This window comes from Heterocephalus glaber, unplaced genomic scaffold (genome assembly GCF_053883595.1).
Source record: "Heterocephalus glaber isolate CG9 unplaced genomic scaffold, H.glaber_assembly_v1.0 deba00001561, whole genome shotgun sequence".
NCBI classification, from domain to species: domain Eukaryota; kingdom Metazoa; phylum Chordata; class Mammalia; order Rodentia; family Bathyergidae; genus Heterocephalus; species Heterocephalus glaber.
This window is the reverse complement of record NW_028258349.1, coordinates 13,980,971-14,001,557: the sequence shown is the minus strand read 5'-3', so window position 1 is coordinate 14,001,557 and position 20,587 is coordinate 13,980,971. Positions and strand designations below refer to the sequence as shown.

Below are 20,587 nucleotides of genomic sequence, written 5' to 3'. Positions count from 1 at the left end.
ATGATATTGTGTAATTAATACATATCTGATTTTGTGAACTATGCTCAATAAAAAGGACTATACAATAGCAAAAAGGAAGAAATTGTAACCAAGTAAAGGAACAGAAGACTCATGAAGACATGATGCCAAATGAAAGAAGCCAGACACAACACATGAGTCTACATATCTATACCTTAAAAGTAGACAAAACTACTGTTCGACACCAGGCTGGTGGTAACTTGTGGGAGGTGGTGTTAGGAAAGGGTGCAAGGGGGCTCATGGAAGATGAAAATGTTCTATTTCTCCATTTATATGAATGCCAAGTGGCTTTCCTCAATTGGTGACAATTCAACCTAAATACTTAACAATGTGTGTCCCTTTTTTGTACTTCAATTAAAAAATATGTCAAGTATGACACATTTAGGTAAAAGAAAAGCACACGTACTCAAAAGAAAAGTCTGTTTCCATGGACGCACATTTATGTAGATGAATGCACAGGCATAGTTCAGAGGAAACCTCATTAGGTTATTACATGTAATCTTGGTCTCTCCTGCCTGAGGGGGACAATGGGGAGTGGAGCGGGGTTACCTCCACCTGCAATATTTTTATAATGACAACAGTGCATTGAGTTAATATTTTAAAAGCTCTTAGACCAGTGTATGGTTCACAGTAGGTGCTACATAAGGGGGCATTAAATTAAAAGAAATAAAGTGAAAATATTTTCCAGGGTACGAATGGTATCCTTAAAACAGCCAGGGATAAAAGAAACAGAAGAAGAAAGGCACAAAGTATTCTGTCTTGTGAGTTTCCAGTCAAATCTTTGTGCTTTATATATAAGAATATGTCCTTATAGAAATACAGACTTTTCCTTTGAGTGTGTATGTGTTTTTATATAAATATTAGTCATACTTTTAAAAAACTGCTTTTATTGAAGTATGAGAGTGATGGGTCTCAAGACAAGAAAGATGGGGAGATAGCGGAGAGCGGAGGAGCCGGGTTGGGTGAGGGGGGTGGGGCAGCAGTGCCGGAAACCTCAGCCTGCAGGGATCCCCACGTGGGGGGAGGGGAGCCTTTGGTCTCTCCCCAGCCTCTTCCTTCCCCCTGGCCTGGGGGTGGGTGGGGAGGGGCAGTTCCTCTTTCCTTCCCAAGCACCGAGGAGGCCCCAGCTCCCAAGGGGCTGAGAAGCTGGAACCTTGGCCCAGTGAGGAGGAGTTGAGTCAGCTCCTGCAAGGACCCCTCACCCATCCAGGGACCATGAATAGGAAAGACATAAAAAGGTGAGAGGACCCTCCCCAAAGGGACAGGGAGCCTCCTAGGCTCCCGGCCCCCCGGCTGTGTGGGAAGATTGGGAAAATACTAACTGGGTGGGTAGGATGTCTGGCTCCTCTGGGACCAGACTGAGAGGGTGCAGGCGAGGAGATGTTTCAGGGGATCCAGAGCCAGCAGGGCAGCAGCTGCTTGTACATGCACGTCTATGTCTGGTCTTCTCTGGTGTTTGAGCTATCCAGTGTTCCTTCTCCCTCCTCACCCCCTCTCCATCCCAGCTCCCTGGGCTGGGAGGCTCTGTTCTCCCCGGAGTCTTCTGGCTCCCTCTCACAGTGGACTGGAAACTAGCCTCCTGAGGGCCCTGCCCCCGGAGAGAGGAAGGTGCAGTGGAGTGAGGCCGTTCCCTGCCTCTTAAACCTCTCTGGGCTGCTGCAGACTCTACCAGGCACTGCCAGTCTGCAGGTAGAGACCCAAGCAGCTGCCTGTGCCGGCACGTTCTGGAATGGACTCCTGTCTCCTGGCAAGCTTGACCTCCTGTAATCAAAGGAGCCCACTAGGTGGTTCCCCCAGCACCCCCAGGATGCTTCTGAGAAGCAAAGTTTTTCTCTCCCCTTATTATTCAGTAGTTCAGTTATGGGATCCTAACCTGCTTCATTTCCTGGCTGTAACTAAGTAAATTACTGAGCTGCTCTGTGTCTCAGTTTCTTCTTCTGTTAATAGAATAATCATAGAGCCTGTGATGAAGGGCCTGTGAGTGTTCAGTATAACAGTGTAGACCACTGGTGCTCAAACCTGAACATGTAGCGGAACCATGCTGAGAACTTGTAAAAACACAGGTGGCTGGACAGAAACCACCCTGAGTTCTGGATCCCATAGATGTGAGAGAATGTGTGTTTAATCAAGTTTCCAGGTGATGCTCTTTGTACTGGTTGGGAACTGTGCTTTGAGAACAGCTGATCTAGAAAGAGTGCTCTGCCCTTGCCTTGCATCTAGTCAGTACTCAGTAACTGCCTTTTTATTTTTTATTATTTTTTCAGTACCCAGGGCTTCCCACTGAGCTACATGCCCAGCCCTTTTTTATTTTTAATTTTGAGACAGGGTCTTACTAAGTTACCCAGGCTGCACTGGAACTTGTGACCCTCGTGCTTCAGCCCCTTCAGAGTGCTAGGATCACAAGCATGCATCACCACACTGAGCGAATTTTTTCAATCTCCAATACCAATCTACTGAGCCCCTAGGATGTACCGGGGACACGGCAGTGCCTTTGTCCTGAGGGTCTTCCTGTTTCTGGTTTCACCTCAGTGCCACAGGCTTCTTCTCTGTCCCCTCCTTTTTTCTCCTGTACCTCAAGTTCAGGTTTTCCACCTCTGGGACACTAACCAGCCTGGGCAGAAACCAACTCTGTTACTAGCACTTTCAAGAAGCCAGGCAATGGGTGTTTATAATAAATTCCTGGGGAAGGTTCAAAGATGACCCTCTTTCCTGCAAGGAAACTGAGGACCAGAGAAATAAATGACTCACAAAACGTCATATAGCCAGCAGAAATTTTTTGAAGTCATTTTGGTCTGACTCTGTCTGACTACTTTCTTCCCTCCCTCCCACCCTCCTCTTCCTTTTATCTCATCTCTCCTTGACCCTCTTTCCCTACCTGGAGCAAGAGCCCTGGGGAGCAGCAGGCAGAGGGAGAGTTCTTTTTAAACTTTCCTTGAAGCTGCCTTACCCCCAGGGACCCCGCCTAGCTCCGAGGAGCCCTGAAGAGGCCACTGTACAATGGTACTTCCTCTCTGGGCTCCAAATTAGGGACTACAGGCCCTGTGAAGGGGTAGCTGACTTGGGGGAAGGGTGTGTCACCTGCCGCAGGGTGAGGGAGGCTGAGGGGGAGAGAGAAATCCCAGGGGCTTCCCTGCAGTAATCAGTTCCAGGAGGGCTGAGCCAGGAATCAGCCTGAAGGCTGACCCTCCCATGAGTGCCCCTGGGGAGGACCGGAGTGATCCTAGGGGCCTTCCCCCTTGATTCCCTGGGAGGCCAGAACAAATCCCACTGGCCTGACAACAGGAAGTCTTTTCTGTGATATCTTACTTAGGACAGAGAATTTGGGGGCAGTGGCTGGAGAAGGAGTTCTTGTGATTCCTTGGAAGGTCTTCTGTGATTTCCTGGAGCTCTTCCATGAGTCCATGGTAGATCAGGAGTAATTCTGGGACTTTGCCTATGGGAAGTTTTTCTTATGATTCCTTGGGGCACTGGGGTTAAGAGGAATTCTGGGGCTGCTCAAAGAAGGGGCTCTCAGCCTGGTGTGGTAGAGCACATCCATAATTCCAGGACTTGAGAGGCTGAGGTAGGATTGCTATGAGTTTGAGGCCAGCCTGGGCTACATAGTGAGTCCAAGACCAGCGTGAACTACAAAGTGAGACCCTGTCTCAATAAAGGGGGTAGCTCTCATAATTCTCTAGGGGGCTGTTCCCACAGGAAGTCCCACCAGGAATGCTTCCGGAAGGCAGAGGGGCAGGATCGGCCCCGACAGGCCCGGCGCCACAAGACTTGTCCCAGCCCCCAGGAAATCAGCAAGGCCATGGCTTCCATGAATCTGGGCATGCTGGCTGAGGGAAGCTGCAGTGAAGATGAGCTGATGGAGAAATGCATCCAATCCTTTGGTGAGTGTCCCCACCAGCCCAGCCAGCTCCCCACAGCTAACATCCCAACAAATACTTCCCTCTTTCAGCCTGTGTTTGGGGGTATAATATGAGTGTGTCAGTTGGGCATGGTGGTGGGTGCCGCCTGTAATCCCTGCACTCTGAGAGGCTGAGACAGGAGGATCACAAGTTCAGGCTCAGCCTGGGCAACTTAATGACTTAGTGAGACCCTGTCTCAAAATAAAAAATAAAAAAAGTCTGGATAAATAGCTCAGTGCAAAGGCCCTGGGATGAAGGGAGGTTGAAACAAAACTCCATTGCTACATTAAGAAACACCTGCATTTATCTTTCTCCTGAGATGAGGATAGATGATATTTCCATCTTCAACAAGATATTTCCATCTTCAACTTGCCAGGCTTGGGGCTGGCCCCTGCATGGTACAGACAAGGAAACTGAGGTACAAGGAGGTTAGGCTGCTTGTCTTGAGTTCCTGCAGGGCATCACTGTAGAGCTGGCTTGAACCAGACACTGTTGCCCAAGGGCCATTCTGACAGGTCCCCCTTCTGCCGTCCCAGACTCAGCTGGCAGCCTTCGCCGCGGGGACCACATTCTCAACATGGTGCTGGCCATGCACAGCTGGGTGCTGCCTTCTGCTGACCTTGCTGCCCGTCTGCTGACCTCATATCCTCCCAGGGCCAGGAGTTATGGATGGAGGGAGGAGGGCAGAATCCTGAGAGCTTGGGAGATGGGACAGGGGAGCAGGTAGGTCTGGTTGCTAGACAACAGAGCCTTGACCAGAACTCAAGTACCAAAAGGCCACAGAGGACAGACAGGAGCTGAGGCAGCTGCAAATATGTCACCTGGTCAGGTAGGGCTTGGCCAAGATCCCACCCTCATGAACCTAGACTCCCATTCTGCTCCCCCCCAAAAAACACCTCTCAGAGATCCCCAGCTCTCCCTAAAATTCCCTCCAAGTACCCCCTGACTAAGTACCTAAGATCCTCCCAGTTCTGCTCCTTGGAACCCCCACCAGATCCCCTAAGTCCTCCCCCAGCTGTCAGACCTCCAGCTCTGCTCTGCTCTCCCAGCCCCCATCTCCTACATATCCCAGCCTAGCTCCTAGACTCTCTCACAATATTCTCCCCAAATCTCAACAGTAGGAACCCACACTATTTCTTGGGACACCCCATCTGTCATGCTTTCCATCAATCCCACTTCTAAGAGCTCTTCCCATGTCTCCTATAGATTCTCCTAGCCTGTGTTGAGACCCCCAGATCCCACTGCCCCTTCAAATCTGCCCCTCCAGAGAACCAAGCACACATGTAGATGCCCCTAACTCAGCATCTAGAGATTCCTCAGCCCAAAAGACCCCTTGAAAAGACTTCCCCGACCCTAGCCCAGCCTCATCCCACCCATCTCGAAACCACTCTCAGGTACTGGCTGAGCCGGCACCCAGAGGCAGTGCACCAGGACCCCCAGCTAGAAGACGTTATAGCACGTTTCTGGGCCACCGTGACCCAGAAAGGCAACTCAGCCCAGAAGAGCCTGGGAGATACCTCCAACCTGTGAGGCAGCCCCGTGCCCCCTCCCTGTCCCACCCTCAGCCTGTTGTCTCCCACCACACCCCTAGACCCTCACCTCTGCACCTTTTTTGTCCCTCTCGGCCCCCAGCCTGAGCCCTGGTGGCCCTGGCCCCCCACCTCCCATGAACAGCCCAAACCTAGGCAAAAAGTGCAAAGTGTCCTTGCTTTTCGACCACCTGAAGACGGACGAGCTGGCCCAGCACCTCACTTACCTGGAGTTCCGGTCCTTTCAAGCTATCACGGTGAGGAGTCCCCTCCCACCTCTACCCCTCCCTGAGCAGGACAGAGATTGAGGTGGGGGGGGACCCCCACATGGGCATCCAGCTGGGTACTTTTGCTGGAAGGGGTTGCTGGAGATCCTACCTGTGCTTTACCACCAAACTACAGCCCTAAACTCAAAGCTGGGATCTTAAACTCCTCAACTGTCACACCTGGGGAAATGAGTTAACCTGGCCGAGAACAGAGCCCCTGGGTTTGAGTTCCATCAGTTCTTTCTTATCTGGGTGTCTCTGAACTGTTTCCCAACCTGGCTGGCCTCATTTGTAAAAGTCATAATGTTTCACTGGATGGTGGAAGGATTAAGAATCGCATTTACAAATGCTTGTTGCAGTACCTGGCATGTAGTAAGTCTTCAAGATATTTTATCAGTTATTAATTTCCTCAACAAGCATTTCAATTTACTCATTTTCCTCATCTGTAAAAGGAACAGGAACAGAGCCCCATCTAGAGTAAATGCTGCCTGGTAGAATCATTTGAAATTGCCATTTTTCACCTACCAAATGTCAGTGTCTCATGCTTCAGTGTAGGTGTGGGTTACCTAACGCCCTCTGGATATTATTGTTCCAAGGCAAGGTGGGGATCTGGTTCCCTAATGTGAAAATTTCCTGATTCTGTGTGTGTAAACACACTTGTAGATGGTACCATGGGTGTGGGTATGGAATTACATACTGTTGAACAGAACAAGTAGAAGTTGGTTTCAAGTTCTTCCCTTTGCTGACTGTGTACTGGCCAGGTACAAAGTTAAGAGCCTACAGACTGGGTTCCTGCCCTGACTCGTGCCTATGTGACGCTGGGCAAATTACCTACCCTCTCTGTGTCCCAACTGCTTCATCTCTAACATAATAATAATAGTATTAGTCACCATGTAGAGTTTTGAGGATTAAATTAGTTACTATGATAAAGTGCTCAGAATAGTAGCTGACTTTATTTAAACATTTCTCCTTAGATGGGAGAGAACCATCGTGGCAGCTTGAGGGGAGACAGATGACAGAGGTCACTCGGGCTAGGACTTCGGAGGTCCTGCATGCTAGGGGAGTTAGGGGGATGGCATGTGAGGGTCACGGCCCAGCTGACGCCCATCTTGCTCCCAGCCCCAGGACCTGCGGGGCTACGTTTTGCAGGGCTCCGTGCGGGGCTGCCCGGCCCTGGAGGCTTCCGTAGGTCTCAGCAACAGTGTGTCCCGCTGGGTGCAGGTCATGGTGCTGAGCCGTCCCGGGCCTGCACATCGCGCGCAGGTGCTGGACAAGTTCATTCACGTGGCACAGGTGAGGCCGCCCTGTCTTTCCGCTCGCTTTAGCGACCTGAGCGCCGCGGCTCCCGCCCTGGCCCCTCCCCGAGGCCACTGTCCGCTGCTCTGACCTTTGTTCACCTCGTCCGCCTCGCCCTTCCCCAGCCCGTGACCCTAGACGCGGCGGTTGACTAAGTCCCTCCTGACGTCGTCTCTCAAGTCCCATCCCGAAGTCCATCGGCGCCTGGGGGACAGTGGGGACGTTGCCCCCCTTTCTCCCCCGAAAGCCCAGGCTCTCCTGGCCCCGCCCCTCGCTGCGCCCCTCTCTTCTGGGAAAAGGGAAGCCCAGGCGGCCGGGCCACGCCCCTCGCATATTTCCAGGCGCACCACGCCCTTCCTCTGTTCTCTTCGTCACTTTGCTTCCTCTTGCTGGGCCCTTTACTAACTAGACCAGGGAGTTCTGGCGTCGGCCTGGGGTCCCCATGGTCTGAGCATCTTCCACTTCCCTGTCTCTCTCCACAGCAATTTCCGCCCTTCAAACTCGGAAACGGAAGGGTGAAGGAATCCCCCGTGCCGGTCTCCCGTCCTTCTGACCCCTCCACATCACTCTGGCCCATTCACCTCTGCCTGGTTCCGGCTTCCGCCCACATCCCATGCCTCTTGACTTCCCTTGGCTGTGTGACTCTCAGAGCAGCCTGACCCCAGAGGCCTGATGTCCTGACATCTGCCGAAATCTTCCCACACCTGTCTGATAAACACACCTGTTCCCCTACATCGACCCAGTTCCCCACGCTGCCTGTCTAACCTCACAGCGCTCCTCCTGCCCGGCACACGCACCTCTTATCTGTCTTGCCCCACGTCTACAATGGCCCCCTCACACACACACCTGAGACCGACTCAGCTGCTGCCATTGAACTCCATCCACCTGACCTGCCCTTGGTGACACCTGTCATCTCTGGCATTGCCTTCCTTCCTAGAGCCTCCACCAGCTGCAGAATTTCAACACACTGATGGCAGTCACTGGGGGCCTGTGTCACAGTGCCATCTCCAGACTCAAGGACTCCCATGCCCACCTGAGCCCTGACAGCACCAAGGTGAACCCCCACCCCACTCCAAAGTTACAAGTTCTCAGCTGTCCTGAACCCCACAGTTAAGTCCCCAGCCCCCATCAATCACTGCCAGGCTCTGGAACCACCTGAAGACGTGGCTCCTCCGAATCCCAAAACCCCAGACAGGGTTTCTCCTCCTTATCACCTGACATGGCACTGTCTCCTCTCTCTTCTCATGGGTCTGATCCTGAGCTGGGTTGGGAGGGAGACAGATGAGAGAGATGCTGACAACTGGCCATCCAGGTGGCCAGCTAAGTCATCCAGCTAAAGATCCCAACATGTGGGCCACTCAAGGGAGGAACATGGGTTGGAAGATGTTCTGGGAAGTGTCTAGAAGTCTGGTGTGAGACTGAAGTCAGGAAAGGGGCTGGAGATGTCCAGGGGAAGATCTTGTTGAGCCCTACATTAGCTGCCCCAAGATGTTTGGGTTTTATGGGCAGTGGGGAGCTGGAAAGGTTTGGGAGTGATACGTTTTTAAATTACTCTAGCCTGGGGAATGGAGGAAGAGTAGGGCCTCTCCATGATAGAGGCCCGAGAGGAGAGTGGTTTGAGGGAGATGCTGAAGCCAATGTGGATAGGGAGGAGCTCAGACCCACAGAGGGAGCTACCAGGATCCTTCCCTAAAAGAAGCTAGAGAAACAACTGCTTTTCCCATAACACACCCCTCCTACACACAGGCCCTGCTGGAGCTGACCAAGCTCCTTGCCTCCCACAACAACTATGCCTGCTACCGCCGCACCTGGGCTGGCTGCACAGGCTTCCGGTTGCCTGTGTTAGGTGTGCACCTCAAGGACCTGGTGTCCCTGCAGGAGGCACAGCCTGACAGGTTGCCTGATGGCCGCCTGCAGTTGTCCAAGCTGAACAGCCTCTACCTTCGACTGCAAGAGCTGGCAGCCCTCCAGCAGCAGCAGCCCCCGTGCAGTGCCAGTGAGGACCTGCTGCATCTGCTCACGGTGAGTGGAGCCCAGAAGGACTGAGAGTTAGGGTCCTGGGCAGGGAGGCTCTGCAGGGCCTGGACAGATAGTGCTGGAACTCAAACCTGTCACGTAACCCCTCAGCAAAACGGACCCGCTTCAGAGGGCAGTTGAGAAGAATCAACCAATAATATAATTTATATATTAAAAAACTTGAAACAGAATCTGGAGCACAGTGAGCTCTATATAAGTGAAAGTCATTTTTCTGTAGGTTCCTCTAAGGATCAAGTATCCCCTGATCTGAACTCCAGGTGTAGGACTGTATACTTGGAACCAAGGTTCTACGGTTTTTTGTTTTTTTTTGAGAAAGGGTCTCCCTATGTAGTTTAGACTGATCTTGAACACATTATGTGGCCCAGGCTGGCCTCATACTTGTGGCAATCCTCCTGCCTCAGCCTCCCAAGTGCTGGGATTACAGGTATGCACCACCCCCTAACCCAGCTACAGATTCTGAGATTGTCATGCCAATCCAAGCACTGATGTATCTGGAATCTTAGCAAAAAACTAACAGCTATTGATCACTTGCTATGTGCCAGTCACCACATGAAACACTCTCCACAGATCACTTCATTCCAATTCACAACCCCACATGGTGGGGACCTTCTTGGGCTCATTCTATGGATTGGAAAACTGAGACCCAGAGACATGTGAGGTCATTTGACTACTGTCCCCTAGTAGTAAAAACAGTGTTTAAATCAAAGCAGGACAGCTTCACAGGATGTGTGTTAATGTGTTAACAGTTGTACTAAGTCTTGGAACTGAGTGCAGAAAGCTAACTCTTCTTTACCTGAAGACTTTTACAATGAGAGATTCTGAGGGCCATGTAGCCTAAGACCAAAAAGGTGAATTTTCATATCCTAAAACAAGACGGTTGCATAATTGGCAGAGCCCAGTGCAAAATGAAAACATCGGTCTCCTTATTCTGAATTATTAAAAATTCAACCCATGGGCTGGGGATTTAGTTCAGCGGCCTGCCTTTCAAGCACAAGGTCCTGAATTTAATCCCTGGTACCAAAGGGAAAAAAAAAATTCAACCCAGGCATGGTGGTGCACACCTGTAATCCCAGCACTCAGGGAGGCTGAGGCAGGAGCATCACAATTTTGAGGACAGCCTGGGTAACTTAGAGATTGAGACCCTGTCTCAAAAAATTAAAAAGGGGGCTAAGAATGTACTTCAGTGCAGAGGCCCGGGGTGCACTACTCCATACCCATCTCCCCCAAAAACTTAACTATTCTGTAAGGCTGATATTCTTGAGGGAGATAGGCAATGAAATCAAATGACTAAGTTTTATTACTTTTAGACAACAAGGGTTAGAGAGAAAACTAAGGCCAAAAAAAGCACACAGAAAGAGATCAGGGTTGCAGTTTTAAGTAGGTACATGAAAAGGCCTTGGGGCCAGGGATTTAGCTCAGTGGTTCCAGTGCCTGCTTCACAAGCACAAGGTCCTGAGTTCAATCCCCGGTACCAAAAAAAAAAAAAAAAGGCCTCAGTGAGAATGGGGGACAGAAAGCCTAAGGAATCTCTGGAGTTTTGGGGAAGAGGATGAAGGGGTGTGGGGCTATTGCACTGGGCTTGGTGGCACTTACCAGTAATCCCAGGGCTCTGGGAGGCTGAGTCAGGAAGATCCTGAGTTTGACCCCAATCTGAACATTTTAGTGACTTAGTAAGACCCTGTCTCAAAAGAATAAAACAACAACAAAAAAGGGGAGGTGAGAGGGCTCGGGATGTAGCTTAGGGCAAAGGCCCTGGGCTCAATCCCCAGCACCACAAAAAAAGAGCACCGCAGGGGTCCAAGATGGCCACAAGAGGGCCTGTAACACCTGCCCATCCTCAGCTCTCCCTGGATCTTTTCTACACGGAGGATGAGATCTACGAGCTTTCCTATGCCCGAGAGCCCCGCTGTCCCAAGAGTATGGTGAGAGACCCCGACCTCTAATTCTCCTGCTCAAGCCTGTGCACAAACTAAGCCCCTCTATACTTCTCCCAGCCACCTCCCCCCTTCAGAGGGCTTCTGGTGGTGGAGTGGGCACCTGGAGTGACACCCAGGCCCGACAGGGTCACCCTGGAGCGACACGTGGAGCAGCTAGTGGAGGTAGGAGGGACTGTGGCTGGCAGGGCGAAAGGAGGGCAGCCTTCGGCACAGCTATGAAGAGGCAGAGGGCACCCGGGCCGTGGGGATGGGCTTGGGCACCAGACCTCACCCTCCGCGCCCTGCTCCTCTCAAGTCCGTGTTCAAGAACTATGACCCTGAAGGCCGAGGCACCATCTCTCAGGAGGACTTTGAACGCCTCTCCGGCAACTTCCCCTTCGCTTGCTGTGGGCTTCACCCACCCCCGCGGCCAGAGTAAGTGGCCCTGATGCCTGGTTCCCCCAAAGATGAGGACCCTTGGGTTGCTGGGAGGAAGGTGCCAGTATGCTGAGGTGCGATCTCCATCCACAGGAGCGGCTCCTTCTGCCGGGAGGAGCTGACCGAGTACCTGCTCCGCGCCACCGTCATCTGCTCCAAACTGGACCTGGCTTTCCTGCACACCTTCCAGGAGGTCACCTTCCGAAAACCCGCCTTCTGTCACAGCTGCAGTGGCTTCGTGAGCGCCCTGCCCTGTTAGCGCCCTCCAAGCCCATCTCCCTTGAGGCATCCCAATTCCTCACAGCAGCCAGCTCTGCCATGGGAAGGCAGTCCCCCACACCCAGATAATTCTCACATTCCAGAAACACCCCCCCACACTCAAATAATCTGCACATTTCATATAAACCCTAAATACTGGACATTCCTACAGCCTGGATAATCTCTGCATTCTAGTTAAGACCCAAATTCCAAATAATCTCCACCTTGGACAACTGCCAAGCCATGCATAATATCTAAAAATCCCTGGGTAATCTCCAAAATGCTGTGTAATCTACACACCTGAGTAGACTGTGTCCTGAGGATCCATCTCCAAATTTTTAGACTCCAAATCACCCAAAACCTTTGCATTTCCAAACCCAAGGCACCCTCTAACTCTGGACTGTGGACAGGTTTCCCAGTCTTCAAACAGACCAGGGCATAAACCTCAGATTACTTCCCAGATTTATTCTTTCACCACTAAGTCTGGACTGAGCACCTCCCATGCAGATACCACAGGAACAATAAACACAGTCCCTGAGCACAGAATGTGCATTTTGTTAACTCTAAAATTTACAAATTCTAATAGCCTACATGATTCCCCAAGTTTGAGGTAATCTCCAAGTTCCTTTCATTCAAGTCAAATCATCAAATTCTTGAGAATTTTAAAAACTCAGTACCTTTCATACTGCTGCCCCTTAGCCCAGCCCAGCCCAGCCCAGCCCACTGCTCTCTCCTTAAGCCTCAAGCCTCTGCTTTCTCTTCCCAGCTCTGGGGTGTCACCAAGCATGGCTACCGCTGTCAGGGTGAGTGGGGTGTCCTGGAGAGGGACACGGGGACCTGCAGGCTGAAGGCTGGAGGGTGCTAACCCCTCTCTTCCCCCAGACTGTGGGCTGTGTTGCCACAAGAACTGTAGGGACCAAGTGAAGGCAGAGTGTAAGAAGAGGCCAGGGGCCAAGAGTGATGCAGGGCCCTTGGAGACCCCCATCCCACCCACACCAGCTCCCCCTGCCAGCTGTGGTGAGAGCCAGAGCACACCAGTGCTGGGAAGGGGGCCCAGAAGACGGGGATTATTTCTAACATCCTTCCCTTCATACACACATCCCTTCCACCCATCGCTCTACAAACAGGCTCCGAGGACAATCTCTCCTACACACTGTCCCTGGAACCTGAGACTAGGTGCTACCTTCGCCCTCCTTGGACCCAGACAGAGCCCCCACACCCTTCCTGAGAACCAGAGACGGTGAGCTGAAACTTCCCTCTACCCTCAACTGGAAACTAGACAAATTTGGGGAATCACAGCAAAATAAAAACATGCAAAAGTCCTCAATCACTTGGGTGGGAGGGTACAGCTATGGATCAACTTTTAATGTTGACAGGAAAATAGAAGTTTCAATATGTGTGTGTAGGGGGAGTAACCCCTAGAACAGGAAAGGGTTTAGGGGGGAAACCAGTAAGATGGCAAGAATAAGGCCGATTATATCAGGACCTACAATAAATATTGGTGGAGTAAATTTCCCTCTTCAAAGGCAGAGACTCAGGTTTGGTTTACAAAAATCTAAACATGGTGGTCCACATCTGTAATTCCAGCACCTGGGAAGATGAGGCAGACAGATCACAACTTTAAAGGCCAGCCCGAGTTACAGAATGAGAAAAGAAGTGAAACACACACACACACACACACACACACACACACACACAAACAGTCCACAGGTGACATCCTTTCATCCACTTAGCCACACACCAGATGAGGCACCACTCCTGGCAGTAAGTACCTCCTAGTCATCTTACATCCCCTTCATCACCTGTCTTCCTCCTTCCAGGTCCCCCTCCCAGTGACCATCCCACCGTGAACCTCATCCTCCAAGCCGGAATCCTAGACATCATCTTGGGCTCCTCCCCTCCAGCCCCATCTTCTCAGAACCCCCAAAGACAAACCTCCTCCACACCCACACTGCCTTTGATGAAGCAGCCATCATCTTACTCTGCAAATGTTCTTTTCTTCTTTTGCATCACGGTGGCCACTACACAAACTCCCTTTTTCCATACTTAGCATCTGGTAGCTCCATTTTGGTATGTGCAAATTTAGGCATCATCTCAGCAACTCCCTAAATCTCTACTGCACAGATGAGGAGACTGAGGCTTGGTGAGGTTAAGCTGCTGGCCCAAGGTGGCAGAGCCCCAAGGGTGAGACGCAGGACTCGAAACTTGGTCCTTGCCTGTAATCCCAGCACTCAGGAGGCTGAGTCAGGAGGGTCACTGCAAGTTTGAGGTCAGCCTGGGCTACACAGTGACTTCAAGGCCAACTTGAACTACATTTCAAGTCCCTGTCTCAAAAAACCACAACCAAAACCAAACCAAAACTCCAAAAAATCCTGGTCATCTAAACTTGAAGCTCTGGGCCAATGTGCTGGATGGACATTGGTGAGGGTCAGAAGGGGCAGGGCTGAAGTGGGCAGAGTTCTGAACACTGGGGTTGCTGAGACAGCAGAGAAGGCTGGGAAGGGCCTGGAGCTGAGAGCCTCTAAGCATGAATCAGGTCCCATCCAACCTCTGCTCAACCTCAATGGCTCCTCTCACTCAGGCAAAGCCAATCCTCCCTATGGCCCCCAAGTCCCCACAAGATCATCATGTCTCTGACCTTGCCTCCTACCCCTCACCCCCTCACCCATCCTACTTCAGCCACATTGGCCTCAGTGTTCCTTGAACATGCCCCAAATACTCCTACCTCAGGACCTTTGCACTGGTGGTTCCCTCTGCTAGAATCCTCTTCCCATGAGGCCCCTGAGCTCCCTGTCTGGCACTTTGTTCTAATGATATCCTCTTGGTGAGGCCCTCCTGATCATATTCAGAGACATGGTCCCCCACTGCCAATCCTACCTTCCTGTTTTATTTTTTCCATAGTGCTTTTCTCCTCTAACAACTATATATCTCACCTGTTTATCTTGTTCGGTGTCTGCCCCTCCTCACCAGAAATATCATCTCCAAGTGAGCGGGGACTTTTATCTATGTCTTCCACTGCTGTATCCCCAGTTCCTAAAACAGGGATGGCCCAGGGTAGAAACATGCTAAGTCCTGTCCCATATCTGAGTATGTCCTTCCCCACAACCAGACACAAATGTGTTGCTGAAGAACATAAGACTTAGTAGTCAGAGGGGTGGGGACCTGACCAGACCCAGGCCAGAGACCCCCAACCCTCCCCTCCACAAGCCCATACACCTCTGACCTGGCTCCCACACAGATAGGTCCTATTGCCATCAAAAATTAAATTTATTTTCCAGAAAACATGGTTCCAGTGTTGAGTAGTGGACAGGTACATGACATTTGGACCCTTTGGAATAGAGGAGAGGGGCTTGGGTGCCAGGTGCCAAGGGAAACCCTCAAACTGACTCGTCAGATTACCAATGGCATCAGCACCTCATGATAGACACCCTCACCCTCCTTTACTTCTTCTTCTTCTTCTGGCCCCAGTGCTGGCGGCCTGCCTTCCGCCCTCCTCCATCTTCTCTCCGGCTCCGCCAGGTGGGCATGGGTGCCTCCAGCTCATTTGGGCGGCCCCCTCGGTCTGGCACATCTCCCATAAGTACCTGAGAGTTGATTAGACTTGAGTTTCAGAGACAGAAATATACCTTGGGTAAAGGGGTCAGAGAGCAAAGGGAACAGCTTGAGGATAAAGAAGGAAAGGCAAATGTTGACTATTTGTGCACAGTGGCCAGACTGGTGGAAGATACTCGAATGGAGCTTTCAGGTGGGACTCCACGGGCCTCAACAGAAGGGAAATAAAGGGAGGGTGATGGCACAAGTTTGGAGAGTAGCTTGACTTTGTGTTTCATTTATGGGCTTTGTATAACATTTCTGGCAAACTAGCGTTTTTTCCTAAGTGCCCATCCATTTGTGCACAAGTTTAAGATCACTTAGGCAGAGGTATGAGACTAAATATTTAATCATTAAAACACAGGGCAGGGCCGGGAATTTAGTGCAGTGGTTTCCCCACCTTCTGCACAAGCACAAGGACCCGAGTTCGATCCCCAGTACCAAAAAAAACCCCAAACAAAAAAACCACAGGGTATTTCTATTTTAAAGCATCGTTAAGAACCTATACAATAGTCAGGGTGAGGTGATGGGGAAGAAGTTTAAACCTAAGCTGGAGAGGTAGGTGATGACTCATATAGTTGGACTTTGGTTTCAAAGCACTGGGGAGCCATGGAAGGGTTTGGAACTAGAGAACTCTATGGCCAGATCCTGGGGTTTGAAAGTTCCTTCTAGCTGTCTTGTGAAGTGGGTAGATTGAGGGTGGTGAGTCCAGAGGCCATGAACCAGGGAGAACACGGGAACAGGAATCAGGAGAAGAAAGGACAAGTGTGGCCCAAGGCCAATATGAAGATCAAGGATGCCAGGTCCTTCCCCTCCCCTAGTGCTCACCTTGTTGATGGCACAGCAGGTCCCTTGGCGGGCTGCCATACTGGTGGCTGGAACCAGACGAGAAAGGTCAGCTCGGGCAGCCAGAACATGTTCGATGGAGACATCAGACTCTGGGGTCAGGACCTCTCGAAGTGGGGTCAGCAGTGCTTTCATGGCCTTTCCCTGGGCCTGGGAGCAGGGAACACAGAGAAGATACAAGAGCCCTCCCCAGGTGGGACCTATCATCTTCCCACTCAGAGCCATGTATGCTTTGAATCCGGTTTGTTCTCCAAAGGGTCATGTGCTAGAAGCTTGGTCCCCAGTGCAATGGCATTGAGAATTGGTGGAACCTTTAAGGGGGGAGCTAATTAGGTAATGAAAGCATCACCTTTGGCAGAGATTAATGCTAGTGTAGCAGGAGTAGGCTAGGTCTCACTGGCCTGGACTGGCTACTAAGAGAGCTAGATGTTACAAAGTGCACCACTCCACATTTGCGCACTTCCGCGTTAACTACTCTTACACATACGCTCACTGTGATGTCATTCAGTGTGTTGTGATACAGCATGAGACCCTCACCAGATCCAGGTGCCCAAGCTTGGACTTTTCAGTCTCCAAACTGATAAGCCAAGATAAACTTCTTTTCCTTATAAAATATCCAGTGTCAGATAGTTTGTCATGGCAACACAAAACAGACTAAGATAGCCTTACTGCTTTACATCACTCAGAAGGGGTATGGTGAGTACTAATGGCACTCCCAGCTCAGAGCTAAAATATCTTAGAGGCCTTGAGATTATAGAAGCCACAAACCTTACAAGAGTCTAAAACGGCCTGGGCCTGGGCCAGGGATTTAGCTCAGTGGTTCTGTTGCCTGCCTTGAAAGCACAAGGTCCTGAGTTTAATCCCCGGTACAAAAAAAAAAAAAACAAAGGCCTGTGCCTCAGAACCTCAAAGAGGTAATATTCCTGGCCCTCATTCTTCCTCCTTGCAGCTATCGCCCCCACAACTGAGCCTTTCTGCTCCTGGCAGGGTCCTTTGCTCGAACCTCTGCCCGATCAGTCCAGTGGAAAGCAGATATTGTGAGGTCCAGGCGCTTGAGAAGAAGGCAGCGGCGGCAGCAGTACTGATCTTTCAGGCTTTGGGACAGAGACTCCAAGGCTTTCTGGTGGAAAAGGTCTCAGTCATGCCAAGGGCACCTCTCACCCCCTTCTCTGGATGAGAATATTGTTCACACACACCCATATACAATCTTACCCATCGGGGTGTATCCAGTGGGTAGCTGAGGAGGGGCTGCATGGATCCTGGGGGCAGGGAAGGCAGCAGCTCAGAGATCTGATGGGAGAAGTCAGAGGTCAACTGAGGCAGAAACAGGACAGACAGCTCCATGGGCTCCGGTTCCCCTCAGCCCCGAGGACCCAGGCCACAAAAACAACAGTAGCCACAGCTCGAAAATACACCCTGGTGGTTGGGCACTCCTGCTACAGCCACTCCTGGAGAAAGGCTCCTCTCCCCAAGCAAAATAGGGTAGGGAGGGAACTGGTTTACTACCTTGGCATGTAATTCCCAAAGTAGCTGGCTGGCAGGGGTCCCCAGCAGGGGTCTGGGCAGTCCCAGGGCTTGGCGGGTAAGGACCAGTTCCTGGACCATGTCAGCTCCTTCCTGTGTCCCTCTCCCAAGGGGTGGCACAGGGCTGGAGTCCAGAGAGGGGTGCAAACGCAAGAGGCGGGCAGCCTGGAGCTCGGAGCACAGAAAGCCTGAAAATAGGGAAAGAGATCTTTGGGAAGGCTGTTAACTCAACACTTTCTAGTCCTGCCCACCTAGAGCCCAGGTTCCGCCTCCGAGATAAGCATCACCCATTGGAGTCCCTGCCTGCACTTGGGAATTCGACTCCCGCCTACTTCGGAACCACCTGTCCTGCTCCACCCAGACTCTCATCAAGATTCTAACCCTGTGCCTGCCGATTCTGACCCCTCCGACCCTCTGGCCAGCCTCAAGGCCCTGGCCCCGCCCCCAGGGCCCCGCCCTCCCCCAACACACTAAGCCCGCCAGCTCTGGAGACCTTGGCCTCGCCCACTTCCGCATCCCGGACTCCCGGGGCTTACGCAGCAGGCGGAGGCCCGCGCTCGGCTCCCGAAGCTCGGCCTCGCAACCTCCGCCGCAGAGCGCGCGATCCGGGCAGTGCAACGCCCGCAGCAGGCCGGGCAGCTGCCGCAGAAATTCCTCCTCTGCGCCGGGGCCTGCTGGAGGCGGGAGATGTCAGGGCGTGGGACCCGCGACTCCACCCCTCCGGCCCTCAGGCTCCCCACGCACCGTCGCCCACGCTCAACACCTCGACGCCCTCATCTTGCTGCCGCTCCAGGGCGCCCAGGGTCGCCAGCTCCACCGCCAGCCGCGCGCACAGCGCCCTGAAGTCTGGACATGAGGCGCCCCGCGACGCTGCCTCCGGGAAAGCCCCATACCTGCGGCGGGGCAGGGGTCAGTGGGAAGCCTTCTCCGTCCACGCCTGAGGCAAATCCGCCCCTCCTACACCCGCAGGCACGCCATCCATCCCCTTACCCCAGAGCTAGCAGGTCCCGGGACAACGCGGCTCCCGCCTCCGCCCCCTCCATGAAAGCTTCTTCTCGGGCCCGGCCCGGCGTGCGCCCCCTTCCGGCCGGTGGCAGGCTCCGCCCCATCACCGCCCCCGACAAATCAGAGTCTCCCAGCGGACGATCTTTGGCGCTCCAGTCTAGCTTTGGCGCTAGAGGAGGCAGAGCTCTCCCTCAGGTCCGGCCGTATGACTTCATGTAACCTGTCAGGGACTACAAGTTCCTGAGCATGGGAGGAATCCCGATACTTGGCGACCAGGCTAGTGAGGGTCGCTATTGTGACCACATAAAAGCAACTTTAGTCTCTTTCCTCAGCCGCCCTCTGCTTTTGTTTTGTTTTTTTTTTTGGATCGGAAATCGAACTCAGAACCTTGCGCTTGCGAGGCAGGCTCGGCGCTACTGAGCTAAATCCCCGGCCCAAGATTTACTGTGATGTTGTTTTGTTTGTTTGTTTGTTTTTGCGGTACCGAGGATCGAACTCAGGACTGCGCATCCGAGGCAGGCGTGGTACCACTGAACTAAATCCCCGCCCCAGTTACCCTCTCCTTTTAAAACACCCCAGACTAGGGCTGGGGATTTAGCTCAGTGGTTCTGGTGCCTGCCTCACAAGCACAAGTTCCTGAGTTCGATCCCCAGTACAAAAACAAAAACAAAAACCACCCCAGACCAAATTTTGTTCACCCAACTTTGTCCCAAACGCAGAAATTTGCCACTTCCTTTTCCGCTTTATAATTGGAATTATTTCAGAGACCCAGGAATCCTGGCTCCCCACTCACCTCACTACCGGAGGTGTCTTCTCCTGGATTACAATGTGTGTTTTAAGCCTTCACCCCTCTGCATCCCTAGGCCTTGAAGGAAGGGAGCAGGTGCGATACACCCTCCCAAAGAGGAAATTGCATCCTAGGAAGCAGACAGACAGGGATAGGGTTTGACTCCACTCACCAGCACCTGCCAAATTGCTTCCCTCCCGTTTGTACAAAAGGGGTAATAATAGTACCTACTCTTAGACTTCTTGGTGAAGATTGATTAGTTCCTATATAAAAAAATGCTTAACAAGGTCCAGGGATTTAGCTCAGCGGCGCTGCACCTGCAGTGAAAGCTCAAGGTCCAGAGTTCAATCTCTGGTACCAATTTAAAAAAAAAAAAAAAAGCTTCAACAGACACATAGGGTGTATGCAAGAAAAACAACTAACATATATTGAGCATTTAATGTTTGCCATTGGGCTAAATCTTATCCCTATTTTACAGAGAAAGTTAATGGAAAATCATGGTCATAGTAAATTCATGGTGGTGCCAGGACACAATTACGGCCAAATTCCATACTTTTTTAACCATTAAGCCTAGTTACTGCTGCCACTGACTGTGTTGATATTATTATAAATCATTGTTCCAGTTCTTATATCTCCCTGATTATCCTCATTCCACTGGGAGTAGGAGCCTAAGAAACAATAGCCAGAATTTATTTATCAGGAACAGAGCCTGCTCTTAATCTGGTGCCTCCATAGCCCTGCCTACCCCAAATCAGGACACTCCTGTGGACATTTATTGACCTAAATCAAATGTTAAAAGTTGCTCAATTGAGCATGGTGGTACACCCTTTAAGTGTCAGTAGCCTGGCACTGGACAGCAGGTTTGAAAGTTCAAATGCAACCTGGGCAACTTGTGATTTAGAGACCCTACCTCAAAAAATAAATAAGGACTTGAGGATATAGCTTAGCACAAGGGCCCCACCTTTAATACTCAGTCACACACACACACACACACACACACACACACACACACAAGTGCTCAATCCAAAAACTTATACTCCTCTTCCTTTTTTTTTTTTTTTGTACTTGACCCCAGCATCTGGCACATGCTAAGCATATACTCTTACTGAGCTATGAGCTACATCACCAGCTTTGATTCTTTTCTTTACATCAAACCCCATGTACAAATCTGTGAGCTCTA

At 51.5% G+C, this 20,587-nt stretch overlaps 2 protein-coding genes across 5 annotated transcripts; one reads left to right on the top strand and one right to left on the bottom strand.

Annotated features, from left to right (window-relative positions):
* Window positions 1-1,111: 1,111 nt before the first annotated feature.
* On the top strand, window positions 1,112-14,936 carry Rasgrp4 (RAS guanyl releasing protein 4). The gene is made up of 17 exons (XM_087191111.1): window positions 1,112-1,256; window positions 3,712-3,896; window positions 4,451-4,556; window positions 4,681-4,743; window positions 5,309-5,440; window positions 5,547-5,700; window positions 6,829-7,002; window positions 7,943-8,059; window positions 8,752-9,027; window positions 10,884-10,964; window positions 11,037-11,141; window positions 11,275-11,393; window positions 11,490-11,634; window positions 12,421-12,457; window positions 12,537-12,671; window positions 12,782-12,894; window positions 13,475-14,936. The coding sequence occupies exons 1-16, from the start codon at window positions 1,234-1,236 to the stop codon at window positions 12,880-12,882; spliced, it is 1,953 nt and encodes a 650-aa protein (XP_087047237.1). The 5' UTR covers window positions 1,112-1,233; the 3' UTR covers window positions 12,883-12,894; window positions 13,475-14,936.
* Tslig3c (tRNA splicing ligase complex subunit 3C) lies at window positions 14,903-18,903 on the bottom strand. Of its 4 annotated transcripts, none has more exons than XM_087191112.1 (8): window positions 18,606-18,876; window positions 18,360-18,508; window positions 18,152-18,289; window positions 17,598-17,803; window positions 17,304-17,381; window positions 17,095-17,211; window positions 16,074-16,241; window positions 14,903-15,238 (listed from the first exon to the last, which is right to left on the bottom strand). In XM_087191112.1, the coding sequence occupies exons 1-8, from the start codon at window positions 18,722-18,724 to the stop codon at window positions 15,095-15,097; spliced, it is 1,119 nt and encodes a 372-aa protein (XP_087047238.1). In that variant the 5' UTR covers window positions 18,725-18,876; the 3' UTR covers window positions 14,903-15,094. The 4 variants fall into 4 exon arrangements, with proteins under 4 accessions (XP_087047238.1, XP_004859107.3, XP_087047239.1 ...); XM_004859050.4 differs by having other exon boundaries at window positions 18,152-18,286; window positions 18,606-18,872; XM_087191113.1 differs by lacking the exon at window positions 17,095-17,211 and having other exon boundaries at window positions 18,606-18,903.
* Between the last annotated feature and the right edge of the window lie 1,684 nt (window positions 18,904-20,587).

Bases quoted from the DNA above. Each gene is read 5' to 3' on its own strand.
- Rasgrp4 (XM_087191111.1), top strand. From the start codon at position 1,234: ATGAATAGGAAAGACATAAAAAG. The intron at 3,897-4,450 runs GTGAGTGTCCCC...CTGCCGTCCCAG, and splicing joins GAAATGCATCCAATCCTTTG to ACTCAGCTGGCAGCCTTCGC. The intron at 4,744-5,308 runs GTAGGGCTTGGC...AACCACTCTCAG, and splicing joins CAAATATGTCACCTGGTCAG to GTACTGGCTGAGCCGGCACC.
- Tslig3c (XM_087191112.1), bottom strand. From the start codon at position 18,724: ATGGGGCGGAGCCTGCCACCGGCCGGAAGGGGGCGCACGCCGGGCCGG. The intron at 18,509-18,605 runs GTAAGGGGATGG...GCCCCGCCGCAG, and splicing joins CGGGACCTGCTAGCTCTGGG to GTATGGGGCTTTCCCGGAGG. The intron at 18,290-18,359 runs GTGCGTGGGGAG...TCCCGCCTCCAG, and splicing joins GGTGTTGAGCGTGGGCGACG to CAGGCCCCGGCGCAGAGGAG.